At 47.0% G+C, this 21859-nt stretch overlaps 1 protein-coding gene across 2 annotated transcripts; it reads right to left on the reverse strand.

Moving 5' to 3' along the window:
- Window positions 1–467: 467 nt before the first annotated feature.
- OPTN (optineurin) lies at window positions 468–17268 on the reverse strand. Of its 2 annotated transcripts, none has more exons than XM_088652481.1 (14): window positions 17127–17268; window positions 15710–15862; window positions 14051–14253; window positions 12942–13106; window positions 12435–12511; window positions 12159–12287; window positions 8487–8568; window positions 7372–7487; window positions 7079–7231; window positions 6395–6488; window positions 5527–5685; window positions 3997–4127; window positions 3713–3786; window positions 468–1648 (listed from the first exon to the last, which is right to left on the reverse strand). In XM_088652481.1, the coding sequence occupies exons 2-14, from the start codon at window positions 15858–15860 to the stop codon at window positions 1524–1526; spliced, it is 1659 nt and encodes a 552-aa protein (XP_088508607.1). In that variant the 5' UTR covers window positions 15861–15862; window positions 17127–17268; the 3' UTR covers window positions 468–1523. The 2 variants fall into 2 exon arrangements, with proteins under 2 accessions (XP_088508607.1, XP_034983549.1); XM_035127658.3 differs by having other exon boundaries at window positions 15710–15871.
- Between the last annotated feature and the right edge of the window lie 4591 nt (window positions 17269–21859).

A 21859-nucleotide genomic window follows, 5' to 3' on the forward strand; every position in this document is an offset into this window, starting at 1 on the left:
AACTAAAACCTGCGGCCCCGCCCACTCTCTGCCGAGCTCTCTCGTTAACGCGCATGCCTAAGAAGGGAGGCTTCCTCGTCCGCTCCGTGGGCCACGGAATCCTAGAGCTACAAAGGGGGCGAAATAATAAGAGTCGCTCTTCAGGTTTCTAGAGAGAAACCTTCCTGTCTCCTTAGGGAGCATTTTAAAATAATAGTAATGATTTTTCAAAAAAATACTCCCCATGGCGGCAGTGTCCACAGAAAACAATGGAGAAACCCAGGATTATTACAGAGCGTTTCTCACCTACCGCAAGGGAGAAGGGCTGACCCTGCGCTGGAAAGACTGTTAGCATCTCTCTTTTTCTCCTCAAATGTTTAAAGTGTGGCACTCGCTGTAACAACTTGCTCTGATTCTTCAGAGTCTCTTGCATAAAAGTTCCTGCTGGCAAATGTACAAAAATGGAAAAACCCCCACATACAAACCAGTTTTTGCAACGTAATTTTATTTTTGTTGGATTGCTGTTAATTATGAGAACTAATTGAGTATCTCTTCTTCAAGCATAAACTTGCCTCTTTTTCAAGGTTAGGTGAATTTTTTAAAACATTTATTTTTATATTTATATTAAACCGGATACAACATACCAACATGATGTTTCTAGGACCAATTAATCTTAGTCTATAGTTTAAAAGAAGCAAGATCAACAAGCCCCTGAAAACTTTGCATCATTAAGGTGCCTTTGGAGGGACAACAGGATTTCCTCTTCAAGTATTCAATTACTAAAATATACTGTATTATTAAACCAACAATTTAGTTTCCCCGAATAGAATTAAGTGAAACGGCAAATGAAGTCAGACACACTTTTGCCTCCTTGATATTTCCTAACATAGTTCTCCATTCCATTCCAAAGCTACACAGGTAATAGCCTTTATCCTCTTGAAAAGTGCTGGGCATGGGCTGCCAATGGTCCAGACCAAGAACAGCCACATTTGAGCATGTAGAAAGCATGAGTTTTATAAATGGGACCTTCGTAGCTGTTGAAGTCAAGAACCAAGTTCTCTAGACCCATCTTTCTTCCCAACTGTGAGAAGAAAAACCCATCACTTTCATTCACCCATCAGATATGTATAGGCAGAGAACATGGACTCTCATGAAGCACCTGAGCTTATGCAGGCAGGCAAACAGCTGCATAGGCTCAGTTGCACTTACAGATGCCCAGAAGACTTCTAAAATGGGCACACACATGCACATACATGAATGCACATCCTTTCGATTCTCATACAATTCTACCTCTTATAAATATTTTAGTTCAAATAATCATTATGGTGTTGGCATCCTCAGCTTTAGCCAGCTTTTTTTTTTTTTTTAAAAAAAAGCTAACTGGCTAACCCAAGGCATAAAATGAAAACCTAAAAATTCCTGTTGAAATAAATAGAAAAAGACTATTAAATTTCAAAAATCAGGCTCCTTGCTAAGGAGTGTGAATTGACATATTCTGTTTAAAAAGTGCATTTCTCATCTTTGAGAATTCTTGAGGCCAGTGCTTAGATGATACAGTCCATGACATGAATCTGAAGTGTGTCCATATCAGGAAGAATTGTTCCACACTTCGGACAAGAATGTATTGGGACACTCCTTTGTTGCTGCTGCCAAACCCGATCTTCTGTTCCTGCAGAGACAAATTTCATTTTTGAGAATGAAAGGAAGAGATATAATATAATAATCAAGATGGTCAGGTCCTCTTGTTGAAAAGTCAGTGTTGCTAATCTTTTTGCACTTGTGGGCACATAGGGAATTTTGAGAGACAGCTGTGGGCACCAACCCCTCAAGTAACTTTTCTCCTCTCTCCCCCGAGAGAACACACACACTTTGCTTTTTTCCACTGGGTCTCAGTAAAAGTCAGATCCAATAGAACTGAAATGGATCCTCTTGAACTTGCATGATTTTACATCATATCCCCCCCCCAAACACCACAATAACAGTGACCTATGGAATGAGTCCTCATGATTCCCCCCCTCCCGAATGACAATAAAGCAACCAACAAATTGCAGAAGACATTTGTAGATAAATAAGCGGCCCAAGTGGGTTCTCAGGTGGATTTCAAAGCCAATCCCTATGCCCACAGAATTCTGGAGAAAGTTCCTAAGAGAAAATATGGGCCATCTAACAATTGCAGCACCCTTAACAAACTACAGTTCCCAGGATCCTTTGGGGGAGCCCATAACTGCTTAGAGTTCTATGATGCTACTTTAAATGCACAGTGCAGATGGGTCCCGAATGCTGTACCATACAAAAGTCCTTGCATATAGAAACGATCTCCTATATGTATTTTGAAGCTCAACATAAAAAAAACCAAGATCATGGCCACTGGTCTCACCACCTCCTGGCAAAAAGAAGGGGAAGAAATGGAGACAGTGAGAGATTTTACTTTCTTGGGCTCCTTGGTCACTGCAGATGGTGACAGCAGTCACGAAATTAAAAGACACCTGCTTCTTGGGAGAAAAGCAATGTCAAACCTAGACAGCATCTTATAAAGCAGAGACATCACCTTGCCTACAAAGGTCCCTATAGTTAAAGCTATAGTTTTCCCAGTAGTGATGTATGGAAGTGAGAGCTAGACCATAAAGAAGGCTGATCGCCGAAGAATTGATGCTTTTGAATTATGGTGCTGGAGGAGACTCTTGAGAGTCCCATGGACTGCAAGAAGATCAAACCTATCCATTCTTAAGGAAATCAGCCCTGAGTGCTCACTGGAAGGACAGATCGTGAAGCTGAGGCTCCAATACTTTGGCCACCTCATGAGAAGAGAAGACTCCCTGGAAAAGATCCTGATGTTGGGAAAGATGGAGGGCACAAGGAGAAGGGGACGACAGAGGACGAGATGGTTGGACAATGTTCTCAAAGCTACCAACATGAGTTTGACCAAACTGCGGGAGGCAGTGGAAGACAGGAGTGCCTGGTGTGCTCTGGTCCATGGGGTCACGAAGAGTCGGACACAACTAAACAATGTATTTTGAAGCCACATAGCCCAGGAGTAGATTTATCTCTTAAACTAGGCTTCCTCAAACTCAGCCCTCCAATTGAGACTACAATTCCCATCATCCCTGACCACTGGGTCCTGCTAGCTAGGGATCATGGGAGTTGTAGGCCAAATACATCTGCAGGGCCGAGTTTGAGGAAGCCTGTCTTAAACTGTTGTGTGAGAACCGGACCTATGGAAATCTCAACAGTTATGCCACATGAGGAGCTATTTTTTGGATGTGTCTAATAATCTTGCAAGGAGGCATACTCAATGAGCAATTACAGTCTATTCACAGCTTCTGGAATAGGTAGGTTTGCAAAAAGTAAGTTTTGATGGCAAAAATCTGAGGGTGGCATTCCATTATGTTTTACTCGGAGGTGATCCACTGAAGTTATTACTTGGAGTAATTCCTGGAAAAGACCCTGATGTTGGGAAAGATTGAGGGCACAAGGAGAAGGGGATGACAGAGGACGAGATGGTTGGACAGTGTTCTGGAAGCTACGAACATGAGTTTGACCAAACTGCGGGAGGCAGTGAAAGACAGGAGTGCCTGGCGTGCTATGGTCCATGGGGTCACGAAGAGTCGGACATGACTAAACGACTAAACGACAACAATTTGGAGTAAAGGTTAGTTGGATGCCACCCTGAGTTTGTTGTGTGAACCAAGAGCTGTGGTGTGACAAGTTTCTCAGTTTGACCTTTTAATTTTACCTCCTTGAGAAAAGTGAGGCTGGCCTTGATCTGATGGGAGTCTGTGCCGAGTTTGCATTTCTGCCAGCATATTCCTGGAGAGAGAGAAAAAGATTGCTAATGCCATACCCTCATTTTTATGGCTCCCCCCCCCCCAAATCAGCACGGCAGTGAAGAACTGAAAATGGAGAGAAAGGATGCAGCCCAATAAACTTAATTTTTTAAAACAGTCACACTGTTCTCTCCTCTCACAAAATATTGAAGACGTTTCAGTATCTAAACATTTCCTCTGATCCATTTCTCACCTCCCAAGATCTTCATGGTTTTGCTTCTCTGCCAGCAAGTATGCTAGCTGGGCAGCTAATTGCTCCTTTTCCTCGTGGATCTTCTCCCGTGCTGCTCGTTCAGCGTGGAAGTCAGAACAATAGAGCTCCATCTAATCAGGGAACAAACAGGAGTAAAGATCATGGCATGCTTTAAAAGGAGATAAATGAGTCAATTTGAGTTAATATGCTGCCCTAATCCTGGTTGTACTAGCTAAAGGATCCTGCCTCACCAAGCATCCTCAGCCACCACCCGCCATGAACCACCATTGGCAGCAACAGCTGCAGGTATGTTCTATGCTTACGATAATATTTTATTCTCTTGCTAGTTGTGCTATTTAAGTGTGCATTTTATACTTGACTTCCTCTAGTAATGTTTTCTCTTGAAATCTTTTAATATAATATTTTAGTTTTTTGTTAATTATGTAGCTCTGAATGTATACTTGTTTGTCTTCAGTATTGTTTTATTTGATCCTTTAATGTAGGTTGTAAACTGGTTTGAGATTTTTTTTCTTAAAAAATAAAGCAGTATAGAAATGAAAATTAACAACAACAACAACTTATTTGTTTACACAATCAAGACTTCAGAATTTGGATTACAATCATAGCAGAAAGACAGAATAATCTTAGCACTAATCAGTTGGATTTATCAAAAAGCAGAAAACTGCAATCAACATCAAATGCCTAATTAATTGCATAAAAATATTACAGTCAAACCAAGAACAATAAGTAGTTATTTTCCCCAATGTGTAAAAAGCTTTTGACCATGTAAAGTGGTATTTCTTATATAATACTCTTGAATCATTGCATTGTTAAGTATAATAAAGGGTCACAGTTTAAAAACTAGATTACTTTAATGTACTACAAACCCTCAAACGTCTATGTAAATGGTTCACTCTCCTCCCAATTTAATTTACAAAGTGATATACGCCAAGGATGTCCATCCTTATGTACTGAATTATTTAATTAAGTGGCACACATAAAAAGGTAAAGGGACCCCTGACCATTAGGTCCAGTCATTACCGACTCTGGGGTTGCGGCGCTCATCTCGCTTTAATGGTTGAGGGAGCCGGCGTACAGCTTCCAGGTCATGTGGCCAGCATGACAAAGCCGCTTCTGGCGAACCAGAGTAGCACACGGAAACGCCGTTTACCTTCCTGCTGTAGCGGTACCTATTTATCTACTTGCACATTGAGGTGCTTTCGAACTGCTACACACATGCATATGATCGATTCCTATATGCCTGTTATAATAAATAAAACTTTTTAAAGGGGAAAAAATAAACAATAACAATAATTTTATTATTTATACCTGGCCATCTGGCTAGGTTTCTCCAGCCACTCTGGGCAGCTTACAAAATAAATGGATTATCTTCAATGTTAGTCATACTTAAGAGCAGACCCACTCAAATCAACGGGCTCAAGTATTTTAAGTCAATTGATTTCATTCTCTCTGCTTAAGAGTGGAGCAGGATTTCACCCAACCACCACATGACAGGTGTCCTTACAATACCTGAGCTCGGAGGATAGCCACGGTTTCCAGTTCTTCCTCTTGCCTTGCAATGGTCTGCTTCATTTCATCTATCTGGAACTGTTTGGCAGCTAGGGCTTCCTCCGCCATAGCCAGTCTGTGAATAAGTTCCTCAGCTGTAGCCTTATTGACCCTTTCAGCCTGCAGCAGGTTTAATCAGGGTGAGGAACAAAGTGCAATCAGAGACATCTTATGGTTTCTGGTGGCCTGGCAGTCTAAACCTGTGAATGAGCCACATCGCAGTGCAAGCAGCTGCTCCCAGTGCAAAAATCAGGAGGGGGAAACACTGTGGTCACAGCTTGGTTATGTGGGGCTCTGCATCCTGTTCTACTTCCCCTGTCTGGAAACCTGTACTAAAGAATGGAAAAGTATGGCTGCACTATGTTGCCGGTGAAGGAGACCATGATCTCTCCTTAGGACGCAGTCATCCCTCCCCATTTTCTGCTCCCATACCAATAAATGCTCTAAAGCATAAATGCATATGTCATGACCCACCTCTCCCACAATTATCGTTTATCAATTGCACTTCCTCTTTAGTCTTCTTTCTTTTTTCTCTTCTACACTACTTAAATTAGGGAAGTTTTTATTAAAGCTGGGCTAAACCTCAGTACTGTCTAATGTTGCCATTTTTAGTCATTTTTGCTGTTGCATTTTATTATGAAAAATGCAAATGGAAAAAAGCAGCTTGTGCAACACAGCTGGAATCATGCAGAACCACTGGGAGATGTGGGCACCTCCTGCATGTTCTGAACCTATTGAACCCCGAAGGAACTTTCACAAAGGGGGTGGAAATGCTAGTCATTCCACTTCCTTACATAGCACTGGGACTATTCTTCAGAGCAAGGCTTACCTCTTTGTCTTTTAGTTCTTCAACTGTCTGCTTTGCTTTGGTCAGTTCAGGTACAAGCTTGCTATAAGCATCCTGCAATGTGTTAAATTTCTGTCTGTTGGAAAAGACAAGTAAGACAGATAGGAAAATAAGCCTTTCTTCCTAAAATTGCTTATTTGACGACTTTCTGCTTTGTTCACTTGTGTCCTTCAATGATTTCAGAGTTCCTCAATAAAAGAGAGATAATTTCTGGGTGTATTAAATTTCAACAACAAAATACGTATAGACTGTGTGCCAGCCTTAGGACCGTTTCACATATATTGCACTTCAACAAACAGAATGTACACCAGAACAGGGATCTATGGCAAATCCTCTGATAAGTGTATCATTTTATCATATTCACATTTTCTCTACATATATTGGGGGAGAGGGGAGAAACTGAATGTATCCTTGTAAAATGCAATGCATGAAGAGGCCCTATACCTTTTCTTCACACAATGAATTACCAGGGTAGGGCAATTTCAGTTGGAAACCTAATCAGCACCACAGCTTTCCCTAAAGAGAAGGATTTTTTTGGTCAGATTTGCAAGCTCAGTTTAGCTGAACAGTACAGTAGTGACAAACATGGAGGCGGAAATAGAAGGTGCACACCGCAGCCGCATTTTGAGTCTCACTTTCACCACCCGCTCCTGAGCCTATACTCACTGCTCTTCGTTTGCTCTGGCTTCCTCCAGCTTGATTTCCGACTGCATGCTCTCCACTTGAAGCTCCAGCTTCTTAATGGTGTACAGCAGCTGCTGCTTCTCATCCAAGTCTCCAGCACTTCCGCCATGCTGCTGTCTCTCAAGAGCCTGGCACCTGCGAAGGAGATCATGGGGAACTTCACCAAGGGAGGGAGAGAAATGCTCCGCCGGAAACTGGTTGCCCCCCTTGAGGGATGCTCTGCCTCAAGAAAATATAAATGCCTGTTCTGATAGGTAATTTAACAGCACTCTTACTTTTCTTGCAGCTTCTTCTGGATTATCTCAGCATCTTTTAATTTAGCATGCGTCTCCTGAAGTTCTTTGAACAGGGCAGACACTTGTAGGTTTAGAGTCTCTATTTCATCACCCACCTGCAAGAAACGGGCAAAACCACCTAAAAACACAGGTTGAGTCCATACACTTACTCCAAACTGAATTAACAATACAGCCCTGCTATTATGCTTCTAGTTTTTCGCATAACTAGTCAGAAAAGAATGTCACTAGTAGCAGATTTGAGTTTAAATAGTCTGAACGTACAAACAAAAAGGAGCCTCTTGTCTGCAGCAGAGGCAGGATAGGCACAAGAGCCATTTCTATAATGGAGCAAGGGGCTTCTGCAAAACCAATTTGCATTCCCAACTGTTTCTACCAAGCAAACAATTGTTCCTCTCTTTGAGGAGGCCACACAGACCCTGAGCTGCAAGGGATCCATGCCAACTCCCCTGACCTCCCTCATTTGGTGTCTACATGGGTATGGCCAACCCATTGGCGGTGTCATCTCCAGTTCAATGAGGCCATGGAACTCTGCCTGTCAAGTTTCCCAGAGGCAAGTTTACAGCATGCGTGAGATATTCTGAGACACAATGATGGTCCAGATCAGCATTTGCATTAGTGGGCAGTTGTGTGCAAATGAAGGCATGAGAAACTTTAGAAAGTTCACTCTGCCCATTGGGTGACGAGCATTCTAGAGCCCATCCGTAGGAAGGACAATTCTACCCAAAAGCTACCAACAAGCATGTGCTGCTTGGCTGCCCGGGGAGGTACATACGCAGACTGCCCTGGTGCGTGCGTCGTGACGTCACGACGCAGCCTGACGCATGCGTCGTGCCATCACGACGCACGCACCAGGCCGGACTGTGCATGTCCACACATATGCAGTCCATCCGCAGCGGTGTGTTTGGGCGGCTGCGGCAGCGGCCAGTGTGCTCAGGCGGCGCGCTCGGCCGGAGGAGGCGAGGGGCGGGCCAGGGGCTGGCAGCGCTGCCCCGTGAGCTGCCCCCACCAGACTGGGGCCAGGGGCACCCCGCCCCCCGCCCCTCCCTTGCTATGCGCCTGCTGGCATGGTGCATTAATAAATGAGCCACACTTACGCTTTCTGCTCTCTCTTTTCCTTCCTCCTCCTCCTGTTCCGTCTGAGTGCCTTTCTCTGCAGTTTTATTTTCTAACAGAAGTCTGTGAAACACAAGAATCCAATTCCAATTTAAACATACTAGTACGTAAGTCATATTGCTATAGATTTGATGGGAAAGGTCATGAGAACATGTGACAGTCAATGATATTTTCCAGAAGCCCTTCTCCACTCTTAAAGCAAGTGGGATTCATTGCAGAATCTCTTCACTGTCAACACAAGAATACAAGATTGCTGCATTTGGGGGAATGTGTAAATGCGTAAGTAGCACAGGTCAAAACTACTCCAGCCACAGGGCATTCTCTCTTGCAGAGTAGAACAAACAGTTGCCAGTGAACTAAGAGCATAATTGTTTTTTTCATGCTACTAAAGTATTTAAATTTTTTTTTAAAAAAAGTTTGTAAGTACAGTAGTATAATGGGGGACGCGGGTGGTGCTGTGGTCTAAACCACTGAGCCTCTTGGGCTTGCCGATCAGAAGGTCGGCAGTTCGAATCTCCCTGAAAGGGTGAGCTCCCGTTGTTTCGTCCCAGCTCCTGCCAACCTAGCAGTTCGAAAGCACGCCCAAAAGTGCAAGTAGATAAATAGGTACTGCTACGACGGGAAGGTAAACGGCGTTTCCGTGTGCTGCTCTTGTTTTGCTGGCCACATGAACCAGAAAAACTGTCTGCGGACAAATGCCAACTCCCTTGGCCTGTAAAGCGAGATGAGCGCCGCAACCCCAGAGTTGTCTATGACTGGACTTAACTGTCAGGGGTCCTTTACCTTTTTATTTTTTATTTTTATTTTTTTTAAAGAGATTTTTATTAATTTTCAAACAAGAAATACACAAACTAAACATATAATATAACACTGTCCCTTCATTTTCCCTCCACACACCGGTCCACTTCTGCCACCAGTAGGACCCGTGTGCTTTAGGAAACAAAGGGGTCCAATTGTGAATTGAGTTCTGCTTCCCCCCTCCCTCCTCCCTCCATATCCCCCCCTGCCACTGAGAGAACAGGGAGGAAGGGGTTATGGGGATCTGCATCCCCCAACTCTTTCATAATCATAATTAATTAACCTAAAAAGAAAAAAAAAGAAAGAAAGAAAGAAAAGAGAAAAAAAACAAAAGGAAAATTGGGAAGAGTTCAAACTTCCCAGTTCTTATTATTTTAACATCTTAATTGCGACTCCCTCGATAGTCTTCCTTATGGTTTTCCTGACAAATTCTGATTACTTATGGCGAATTTTCCAACTCAGTTTCAAATCTTAATCTTATAATATTAACTCAATCCTCCTCCTTTTTCATGCTGCCCTCCCACAGGTCCCCTCCTGCCACAAGAGGTGCCTGCAGGGCACAGCACTTCCAAGGTTCCATTTCCTCCTCACCCCTCTGGGCACCCCCTGCCACTGAGTGCCTCAGAGTAAGGAGAGGGGGGCAGGCAGCTTTCTGCCTAAACACCTCACTTAACCTGCAATAATTTACAGTAACTTAAAAATTCTTTCCCAACCATTCTTATACTCCCTTAAGGAAACATAACTTTTTTTTCCCTTTCTTTCTTACATTCCATCTCCTCTCCCTAAGTCTTTTTCCCCCAATTGGTTCAGCATTTCCATTGTCATGCCAAGATTTCGAAGACCGTCTTTCAGAAACCAAAACAATACCTTTTAACTAAAGTTTTTACCCCACACCCATTCTTTCCCAAATCCATCTCCAGGCCTTTGCCCCCCCCTGCCCCTGTCCTTCCCATCCCTCAAAAACCCCACTCCACATTTTAACCCCTCCAGGATCTTCAAATCCATTAAACTTTAAGTCCCTTTGTCTCTCATCTTCTTGTTCTAGTTGTTTTTCTTCCTTTTGGAGGTCATATTTTGCTTCACCCCAAACAAATTTGTCATAGTCCAAGTCCTCTTCCAGTTGTTTCTCCTCACACACAGTCTCAGAATCAGCAGTCTCCAAATTTAAATTATCCTCTAAGTCCTGGACTTGGACTTCAATCTCAACTGGTGGTAAGTTGGGATGTTGCCGTTCCTTGTAAAAATCTTCCCATGACAGCAAGTAGTTCAGCACAGTCTCCTGGAAGGCTCGAGACAGCTTTGTTTTCATACCTCTCGTAACCGCAGATAAACAGGGGGTAGGGAACAATGGGTACTGGAAAATTCCTTTCTCAGACGATCGACTCCATTTTGGCTGTTCTTTTTCTTAATTCTTAACTCAGTCCCAAATCCATTCTTACTTCCAATTTAAATAGTTCTTTCACATTTTCAAACAATTTTTCCTGTTCACAGCAGTACAATCAATCCACCCGGTCTTTTGACAGTTTGACAGCTTTTGACAGCTGTCAAAACACTCTTCCCCTTAATGCCGCTGTACCTCAAGGGGTGCCGGACTCAGGGGCTGAGATGGTTCCAAAAAGTCTTTTTTCCCTCTCGGGTCCACAGTTTCAAATTCTTTCGTTATTCGGCTTGGGATTTTTTTTTTCCAAACGCCTCCCAGTTTCCCATTAGGAAGAGACCGGCTTCCGTTTCTTTAAGTCTCTCCTATTTTCCAATCAGCAAATTTAGGATCCAGATCAAAGTTCCACTTACTTCTTTAGGAATCTTTAGTTTCAAATCGGAAGAATCCGCCGCTTGCCGGGTCAGGACTCGGAGCTTCGCTTCCCGGAGGTAAGATGTGGCCCAAAATGGCTCCCGCGGTTCAACCCCACCGGCTCACGATCGCTCTATTGAGCTCTCGGGCGGCGGGGGATCCGCCAAACGGAGCAGCCGCTGGACGCCTGAGTCATCGGAACTCTCGATCCGATGCTTTTACGGGGAGTCCGCTCGCTCTGCGGACTTCCCCCCCCTCCGAGAAGCCAGGGACTTCGGCACGCGAAGTCCCTGCGTCCTTCTCACCGCCGCGACGAACCGGAACCCAATATTCAAATAAATACCTTTTTAACTAGTATAATGGTTAGAGTGTTGGACCTGGGGGACCAGGGTTCAAATCTCCACTCAGCCTTCATGAAACTTACTGGGTGACCTTGGGCCAGTCACCGCGTCTCAGTCTAACCTACCTCACAGGGTTGTTGTGGAGATTAAATGAGGAGGGGGAGAACCACGTACACCACACCTTGAGCTCCTTGGAGAAAAAGGCAGCATATAAATGCCATAAATATAAATATTAAAATCCCAAACACTTTAGATGCAACTTAGGTTATTAGGGGCTTACAAAAACAGCATTAATGGCCTTACAGTGTAGCTCAGGCACCCCCAAACTGCGACCCTCCAGATGTTTTGGCCTACAACTCCCATGATCCCTAGCTAACAGGACCAGTGGTCAGGGATGATGGGAATTGTGGTCCAAAACATCTGGAGGGCCAAAGTTTGGGGATGTCTGGTGTAGCTGAACAGATGGTAGGGACAACATGTGTGAAATGCTTAGGAGAAACTCTCAGAAATACGATTGTAAGTTCAGGACTTAACAGCCTTGTTTGAGATCATGTCTATACATCAAAACACTGAAAAATGGATTGTATTCAACGTTAGCAGTGCTTAGAGCAGACCCACTGAAATTAATGGACATGACTACCTGAGGTCCATTAACTTCAGTAGGTCGCCTCTGAGTAATGTTGGATTCAACCCAATAATTATAAGCTATAGAAGGTCGCCACCTTTCCTTCTGCTCCTGGAGCTCCTTTTCCAAGCCTTCTCTCTTCTGGATCTCGCTCCTGAGGGAATGAAGAAGCTGGCTGACAGTCAACGCTTCGGTTTCCAACTTTTTTTTTGCTTCATCCAGAGATCTGCAAAACAGAAGAGAGCAGTGAGTGCCGTGGCTGGAGTGTTGCACTTCACTCTTCTTGTTTTAATTCCCTTTCTCCAACAGAAGACTAGGAAGAGTAGCACAAATCAAAACCTACCCTTAGGAGCAGCCTAGAAATTCTACTCACACACTGGGAGCTGCATCCCTCATTGTTTTGCCATGAAGGTCTTGAATTTCTTTCACACCTCCGTTTAATTCTCCTTCCTGTGGAAAATTGGAAGGGGGGAACATGGCAACTCTGAATCTGACATGTTGCAGTTATGTGATGCATTGCATTAATCTCCCTCTAACATAATCTAAGAAAATACACACGGAAGACACTAGGTCAATAATAATATGAACCAACAAAGCCCAATCTACAACTCAGTTAAGCCAGAGTGCTGAGATTTCTAGACAGTGGTGATCAAAAGCTCAGGGCCCCCGTCAGCTGGATGAGCCGGATTCTCCCCCCTCCAACACCAGTGGGCTAACTTCCCACATTTTGAAATAAGTGAATAATGAACATTAGCATCTAAAGTGGGGGGGGGCACACCGTAAGACTATGAAGCCCAGAGATTACCCAACTGCACAATTGGCTCCAGGCCCACCTCATCATGTCTTTCTTTCTCTGGGGGAAGGGACAGCTCTTGCTTACGTGCATCCTGATCTCCACAAATGAGTCCTCAGTTCCGATGTTGAGTTTAAGCTGTAGCTCTGAAATGATGGCAACCAGATCAGCCTTCTCAGCCTGTAGCTTCACCACTTGCGTCCTCAGCTGCTCTAGCTCCTGGGCCATCTCCTTTTTGGAAACCGTGCATCCCTAGGAGAAGCAGTTTAGATGGAGAGGGTTAGAGAAGCCAGGAGATACAGGAGGAGAGTGTGAAGGACGTGCCAAATATTAACTATGCCCTTTTAAAATGTGGTTCTTTTTTGGGGGCGGTTGTTATTGGGTTGTTTTTATTTGGATTTTATATATTGTGGTTTTATATTTTGATTTTGTTCTGTGAACCGCCCTGAGACCACCGGGTATAGGCCAGTATATAAATGCAATAAATAATAATAACAATAATAACTGGACATTGAGATCATATAAGCCCAAGCTCTCTGCCCCTGCCGTCTTATTTATTCGTATTAAAATTTGTATTCCAGACATCTAGTGCCTATGTGTTTATCTTCCCCTTTTATAATATTGCAGATTGTAAATCTTACTGTTTTATTCCTTTGATCCGTTTTAAACTTTTGGCATATACAGTTGTACCTTGGTTCTCAAATGCCTTGGTACTTGTACGTTTTGGCTCCCGAACACCAAAAACCCAGAAGCAAATGTTCCAGTTTACGACCGTTTTTTGGAAGCTGAATGTCCAACACGGTTTCAGATTGAGTGCAGGAAGCTCCTGCAGCCAATTGGAAGCTGCGCCTCGGCTTTTGAATGTTTCTGAAGTTGAATAGACTTCCAGAATGGATTACGTTCGAGAACCAAGGTGTGACTGTGTGTGTGTGTGTGTGTGTGTGTGTGTGCGCGCACACACACACACACACAAAACAACAACTGCAAGTTATTTTGAAGCATTTTATGTAGTTAGTGACAAATCAATGTAATAAAGAATATGAACTGCACCTACGACTGCAGCCTTAGACAGTTAGCTATTCACAGTGTCCTCTTTTTTTTTTTTTTTGTCTGGCAATTTAAAAAAAGTTTCTCTAGCTGTATCAATTTTTATAGATGTGCCCCAGGCATGCACACACGCTCATAGTTTTATTCACCTTTGTGGACCCTTCCTCTCTCTCTTCTAGAGTCTGGAGTTGCTTTTTCAGGGCTTCATTCTCTACACATTTGGTTGCCAAACACTGCCTGGCTTCCTTGAATTTAGTTTCATAGAACTCCCGCTCTTCCTTCAGCTTCTCTCTCCACGTGGAAAGCTCTTCAAAGCGATCCTTCATAGCTTGATTACGCTGCCTCATGGCTTCTGTTGGGACACGCCAAAATACTGCATTAACAGCATGTATCAATCTACTCCTGCTACTCTCCCTCCCCAAACCTGAACTTGGATACAGTATAGGCAAAATACACTGAAGAAGGCAGGGCTTGCCCGAGACATTTTGGCACCCGAGGCAAAACACAAACGGGGAAGGAGGAGTGAAGATCTACATCAGGAACAAGTGGGGAATAAAGCTCTACTTTGGGATCTGCTGCCCCTGTGGATCCTGCCACCTGAGGTGGTTGCCTCACCTTTCCTCATGGCCCTGGAAAGTTTCATGGATGAAACTGCACTTTTTTCAGTGCTGCCTGGCCCACTGGGGCGAAAGGGGCACTGCTCTGCCAACCTCGGTCTGCCTTTGGCCAGCCCCCACCTGCCTGCTTTCTTACTTACTTACAACCTATCCAGGGGGTGGCACTGGCTGTCAGCTCCTACCTCAAGTTTTGTAGAACTCAGCAGGTGCGGAGGACAACTGGAATTGGAAAAGAGAGTGCCTCTGAGCACTCACACAGTGCTTTGCTAGTGAAGTAACTACAGTTGACGGTCTAAGCATCAAGAACTAAGGGAACACAGACTCATAAGCTAAGACCCCTAGGTCATTTTCACATGTACTACTAGCAAGTCAAGTGTCCCCCATCTTCCTGCCTAAGTGTAGAACCTTACATCTGACCCTACTGAAATACATATTGTTAGTTTTGGCCCAGTTCTCCAACCCCGATTCTGTCTTCTGCAGCACTGGCTACCCCTCCCAGTCTGGTGTCATCTGCAAATTTAATGAGCACCCCCTCAATACCGTCATCGGCCCAGTATACCTGAAGGAGCATCTCCACCCCCATCGTTCTGCCCGGACACTGAGGTCCAGCTCCGAGGGCCTTCTGGTGGTTCCCTTACTGTGAGAAGCAAAGCTACAGGGAACCAGGCAGAGGGCCTTCTCGGTAGTGGCACCCACCCTGTGGAACGCCCTCCCATCAGATGTCAAGGAGATAAATAACTACCTGACATTTAGAAGACATACGAAGGCAGACCTGTTCAGGGAAGTTTTTAATGTGTGACATTTTAATGTATTTTAAATTTTTGTTGGAAGCCACCCAGAGTGGCTGGGGAAACCCAGCCAAATGGGTGGGGTGGGGTACAAATAAATTATTATTATTAATAATAAAGATGGGCTGTTTGTGAGGTGGGAAGAAAGCACATTGTTCAGGCTACCTTAAGTCCCACATATATTAACAATCATATCATGCATCTCTCTAATCATGCCACCATAGAAGCAGGCAGTCTCCACGGACTAGACCCAGATCTGCTTAGCTTCAGCGTGTGCCATGTGCCTCATGCCCCAAGCTGAGCACTCAGGACTCAGTCAGAGGGCAATTGGCTCAAACAAGCCGACCATTCAAGGCCATCTCCATGAAGCCATGTGGAAGTGCATGCAATGCAAATGGTTTACCTTTAAGCTCATTGTTCTCAGTAATGAGCTCTTTCATCTGCTGGACCATCTCCTCAACCGTGGATGTGCCAAGGGGGGGAGGCGACACACTTGGGTGCCCATTTTCCACCTCAGTCTTGCTACACTGCCCATTTAATGGCTTCTTGGACATTGCTATAGTTACTTTGTAAAGAAAGAAAGAATAGATAATTATAATAATATACCTTCCAATGATAGATCGTGAAGCTGAGGCTCCAATATTTTGGCCACCTCATGAGAAGAGAAGACTCCCTGGAAAAGACCCTGATGTTGGGAAAGATTGAGGGAACTATGAGAAGGGGACGACAGAGGACGAGATGGCTGGACAGTGTTCTTGAAGCTACGAACATGAGTTTGACCAAACTGCGGGAGGCAGTGGAAGACAGTAGTGCCTGGCGTGCTATGGTCCATGGGGTCACGAAGAGTCGGACACAACTAAACGACTAAACAACAACAACAACCTTCCAATGGGCTGTGGTTTATATACATGAGGAGGAGTTATCTAGACTATGGAATTTTGATGAATGAAAACATTTTACTAATTAGTACACCTAGTTCTCATCAGCACTTCTGTAGACATTGGTCAGGCCAGTACGATGTTTAGAAGTTTCTGGACAAGTGTGCCAAGGGGAGGGGAGGAGAGCAGGAACACACCGACTGCCCATGCCCCACCAATGCAGGTATTGGATGTTAATGAGAAAGGGATTGGCCCCGATTGGCCCAGGCTTTGCAACTGCATGGAAGATTTCTCATTAACGTTGTACACACAACCACTGGAGAGGCACAGCCAACAATGGAGTGTGCCTCTGGGGGTGAAGTCTAACCACTGTTAGCAGCACCAAAGTGATCTCACTGGGGTGCAAGCCTGGCCTGGGCAGTGTGCCTGGAGGTCCTGACGACAAGACCCCCCTCTAGACCTCACTGATGTGGTCCGGTATCAGCTGGGCTGCAGGAGTTGCCCAAAAGAGGCGTACAGGACGGCATCCAACTGTCTTAAGGACTCCACTCTGAATTTGTGTAGGGTTTACTCCCGAGCCTTTTCTTCTCCTGAAGTTCTCCCGCAAGGCAGCGAAGGTTTAGGATCAGAGCTCTCCTCCTCCTCTGCGTCATGGCAGAAGGGGCGGGGCTGAGCTCTTGTCTCCCTCGGCCCGCTCCCCTCCTGCCCCTTCCGCGCAGGGAGCCCCCCAGGGCAGACACGGCGCTCGTGCCGGGACGCAGGACGGGCGCGCCCCCGTCTCCTGCAAGGACGAAGGACCGCCTCGCGCAAGCGGACCCGCCCTGGGCTTGGCGGCCTCTGGTGGCGGCTGCCCCGCCTTCCCCCGCGACCGAGGGGCTCCAGGGAAAGCGCTGCCACTCAGGGAAGGCGCTGACCCCCCGCCCGCCCCGCCGGGCCACTCACCGAGGCAGCAGCCCCGGCAGCTTCTCTTGCCAGCCGGGGGGGGAGGGAGCGGTCGGAGTTCCTCTTCTCGGGCGCCGGTTCCCGCGGCGGCGGCGGCGGCTGTGGTTTCCGCAGCTGCCGGCGCTCCTCCTCCTCCGGCCGCGAGCGAGCGAGCAGCGGCGCCGCGAGGAGGCGCTGGGCTGGGAAGGCCGGCCTTTCCCCCTCCCGGCCAGTCAGCTGACGGAAGCGGCGGCCTCCTCCGCTCAGGTGCCTTTCGGGGAATCCCCGTGCGCGAGGGGAAGGGCGTGTCGCCTTTCTCAGGCTTGCTTCAGTTCTGCTTGTCCCTTGCATTGCTGTGACCTGCCGGCGGCTCCGTTTAAAATGCACCGTTTTAAGGAAACGCGCCTGTGCTCTTCGGTGCTTTCGCATTGCGTTCCTACTTTGCAAAATCCATCTCCCGCTACCCGTAACTGGCGGCATTTTATGCCCAATGCGCCCACTCTCGGCGCCCCGGGTCACCATTCCTAACACTCGACTAAGTGGGAGTCGGGCTGTTTAAAGCCCGTTTCTTCCCCCAAAGAATCCGGGGAAGTTAGGCGACCCCCGAGCCAAGGAGGATAAGTAACTAGACAACATTAAGAAGACGCCTGAAGGCAGCCCTGGATAGGGGAGGTTTTTTAAAAGGCGTTTAATGCTTTGTTATGTGTTATATGTTGGGAGCCGCCCAGAGTGGCTAGGGCAACCAAGTCAGAGGGAGCCGCTACTGCTTAATGCAGGAGGATTCTGCTTCAAATGAGAAAATGGGGCCTGAGTGTGTGGGCTAGCTAGGGGTGCAGCCTCAATAGCCTCCTGGGGCACAGTGTTGCACCCACACAGACTATGGCACCTTGAGTTCCTTGGAAGGAAGGAAAGTAGTATAAATACAGTTGAATAGTGGGTTGACATAGCAGATGACCCAGCTATTTCTCCAAAGCAGCTCTTTATTTGGAAGCTGGAACAGAAATGACAGAACAGCTCAGCCGGCCTCCTCCTCCTGATCGCCGAAGAATTGATGCTTTTGAATTTTGGTGCTGGAGGAGACTCTTGAGAGTCCCATGGACTGCAAGAAGATCAAACCTATCCATTCTTAAGGAAATCAGCCCTGAGTGCTCCCTGGAAGGACAGGTCGTGAAGCTGAGGCTCCAATACTTTGGCCACCTCATGAGAAGAGAAGAATCCTTGGAAAAGACCCTGATGTTGGGAAAGATTAAGGGCACTAGGAGAAGGGGACGTCAGAGGACAAGATGGTTGGACAGTGTTCTCGAAGCTACGAACATGAGTTTGTCCAAACTGCGGGAGGCAGTGCAAGACAGGAGTGCCTGGCGTGCTATGGTCCATGGGGTCACGAAGAGTCGGACACGACTAAACGACTAAACACAAGGCTGGCAATAATGCAACATTGTAACACAACAACAACAACCACCTACGGTTTCCCGCCTAAACTAACTGAGGAGGAGCTGAGTGGAAACTATATACAGTATCCCCCTGCTGGCCCAGGGTGAGAACTTCAATACATAACACCCCTCCCCACCGAGATAAGGTGTTGGTTACAATCGTAATGGTTTCATTATATACAGCACTACTTGTGTTGGTTCAGTTAGGCACATAAGCATATTGGTTTCATTATATACATACGTCCCCTTAGTAATGCAGCATTGCATGTCCAACAACATAGTCTTTTAAATAAGTTGGCGTTTGGAAACCCTTCCGGACCATCGAGGACCAGTGCCAGAGTCCGGGAGGCCGCCCGAGTCTTGTTGAAGCTGCGGTGCATCCAGAGGTGGTGTAGAACCCAAGTTCCCTGGATCCACTGGTGTGGACGGAACCACCACGAGCGGATTTGGCAGAAGGTCTGGCACAGCAGTGGTCTGAGTCTCTGGAGAGTCAGGCAGACCCTCCGAAACTGCTCCCTACACTTGAGGGAGGTGTAGGCTGAGCCTCACCTTCTGTATGCGTCTGTTCTCGAGCTAGGGGCGCAGTTGGGGTCACAGCGGTAGTGTCCAAATCCCCAACCCTGCGCCTAAGCTGTTCAAAATGCCAGTGACACAAACGTCTGTTTTCGAGCGCCACCTGGTACGAGAGAGGCCCAGTGACTCCCACTACTGTGGCTGGCACCCAAGGAATGTCCCTGACAAAGTTCCGGGCAAAGACCTGATTCCCTGGAACAAAGGACCGTGGCGTGTTAGCACAGCCCGGGGGTTCAGCCACAGTAAATTCTGCGTGAAGCCGGTCGAGCGGAGATCTGAGGTGGCGGCCCATAAGCAGTTTGGCAGGACTCCGCCCAGTGGCCGCATGAGGGGTGATGTGTTGCACGAGCAAGTATTCGGCCACCCGCTCGTGCCAGTCTCCCTGGTTCAGGTGTGCCAGTGCCTCTTTAGCCGAGTGCACCATTCTCTCCGCTTGCCCGTTGCTGGATGGGTGAAATGATGCCGTTAGGGCATGGTGGGTGCCCAGTCCCCAAAGGTACCGCTCAATAATGCCTGATGTGAACTGCGGTCCGTTGTCAGAGACAAGGGCATCAGGACACCCATGCATTGCAAAAAGACCCCGCAGCACCTGGATGACGGTCTCAGTAGTGGTGGAGGGCATCAGGGCCACCTCCAGGCATTTGGAATAGGCGTCCACCACTACCATAAAGGTCCAGCTGTGAAACGGGCCGGCAAGATTGATGTGCACCCTCGACCAGGGTGTCTTGGGTGTCTCCCAGGTATGTCCCTTGGCTGCTGGCAGTGCAGGCCTCGATTCTTGGCATGCTTGGCAGGTGGAAACCCAAGAAGTGATGGCATCGTTCATATTAGGCCACCAGACATAACACTGAGCCAATGCCTTCATCTTGACGATTCCTGGGTGGTCAATGTGCAGAGCCTCAAGCCTCAAGGACACGTTGACAGAGTCTTTGGGGAATCACGACGCAGTTTCACCACAGCAGACAGCCATGATGAGATGAGAGTTTGTGTTGTCTGGTTGCAAATGGCTGGAACTCTTGATGCGAAAGGCCCTTGTGGCCACCCCCTCCACACCCAGTTGAGCGCACGGCTGATGGTGCGGTCCTGGACAGATGCGGAGGCCACATTGGCAGCCGATACTGGTGCTGCTGGATGCTGCTGGGTGAAAGAGGAGAGCGCAAAATATGGTCTGAAGCTCAACATCAAAAAAACCAAGATCATGGCCACTGGTCCCATCACCTCCTGGCAAATGGAAGGGGAAGAAATGGAGGCAGTGAGAGATTTTACTTTCTTGGGCTCCTTGATCACTGCAGATGGTGACAGCAGTCACGAAATTAAAAGACGCCTGTTTCTTGGGAGAAAAGCAATGACAAACCTAGACAGCATCTTAAAAAGCAGAGACATCATCTTGCCGACAAAGGTCCGTATAGTTAAAACTATGGTTTTCCCAGTAGTGATGTATGGAAGTGAGAGCTGGACCATAAAGAAGGCTGATCGCCGAAGAATTGATGCTTTTGAACTATGGTGCTGGAGGAGACTCTTGAGAGTCCAATGAACTGCAAGAAGATCTTTAAGCAGGTCTTTAAGCAGAGGCTTGACAGGCATATGTCAAGAATGCTTTGATGGTGTTTCCTGCTTGGCAGGGGGTTGGACTGGATGGCCCTCGCCAAAGAATTGATGCTTTTGAATTATGGTGCTGGAGGAGACTCTTGAGAGTCCCATGGACTGCAAGAAGATCAAACCTATCCATTCTTAAGGAAATCAGCCCTGAGTGCTCCCTGGAAGGACAGATCCTGAAGCTGAGGCTCCAATACTTTGGCCACCTCATGAGAAGAGAAGAATCCTTGGAAAAGACCCTGATGTTGGGAAAGATTGAGGGCACTAGGAGAAGGGGACGACAGAGGACGAGATGGTTGGACAGTGTTCTCGAAGCTACGAACATGAGTTTGACCAAACTGCGGGAAGCAGTGGAAGACAGGAGTGCCTGGCGTGCTATGGTCTATGGGGTCACGAAGAGTCGGACACGACTAAATGACTAAACAACAACAACTGGTGCTGCAGGAAGGTCCTCAATCAGGAGGAGCGATGAAGCAGGAGCCGGGTCTTCCACAAGCGCTGGAAGAGGGCAACGGCTGAGGGCGTCGGCATGGCCCAGTGATTTCCCCGGGCGATGGACGAGGTGGTAGCGGTAGGCAGCCAGGAAAACAGTCCATTGCAGCATGTGTGGCGAGAGGACCAGTGGAGTTGGTCGATCACCGGCTTGTGGTCGGTGATGAGGTCGAAAGTCCTGCCGTAGAGGTACCGTATTCATGGAACCTCTTCACTCCAGCCACAAGTGCCAGTGCCTCGTTGTCGAGCTGGCGGTAATTCAGTTCAGCTGGAGATAGCATCCTGGAAAAGTAGGCGAGCATCTTCTCTTCCGTCTGGAAAACGGTGACTGAGGACGGCGCCGGTGCCAAAAGGTGAGGCGTCGCAGGCAAGGACCAGCGGCCTGGCTTCACCAGCACACTGTCCAATGAAAGGAGAGCCTTGACCGCATTGAAGGCCGCCGTCTCCCGATGACCCCAGGACCAAGGTGTCTTCGTGCTGAGGAGTCGGTGGAGAGGCTCAGCTACAGTCGCTTTGTGGGGCAGCAACATGTTATAAAAGTTCAGCAGTCCCAGGAATGCCTGCAACTCCGTTTTATTCTTTGGGATGGGGGCCTGCTGGATGGCCTGGATCTTGGATGTCGTCGGGTGAAGGCCGGAGGCGTCAATAAGGTAGCCCAGA

Source organism: Zootoca vivipara, chromosome 9 (assembly GCF_965207765.1).
Source record: "Zootoca vivipara chromosome 9, rZooViv2.hap1.1, whole genome shotgun sequence".
Classification (NCBI taxonomy): Eukaryota; Metazoa; Chordata; class Lepidosauria; order Squamata; family Lacertidae; genus Zootoca; species Zootoca vivipara.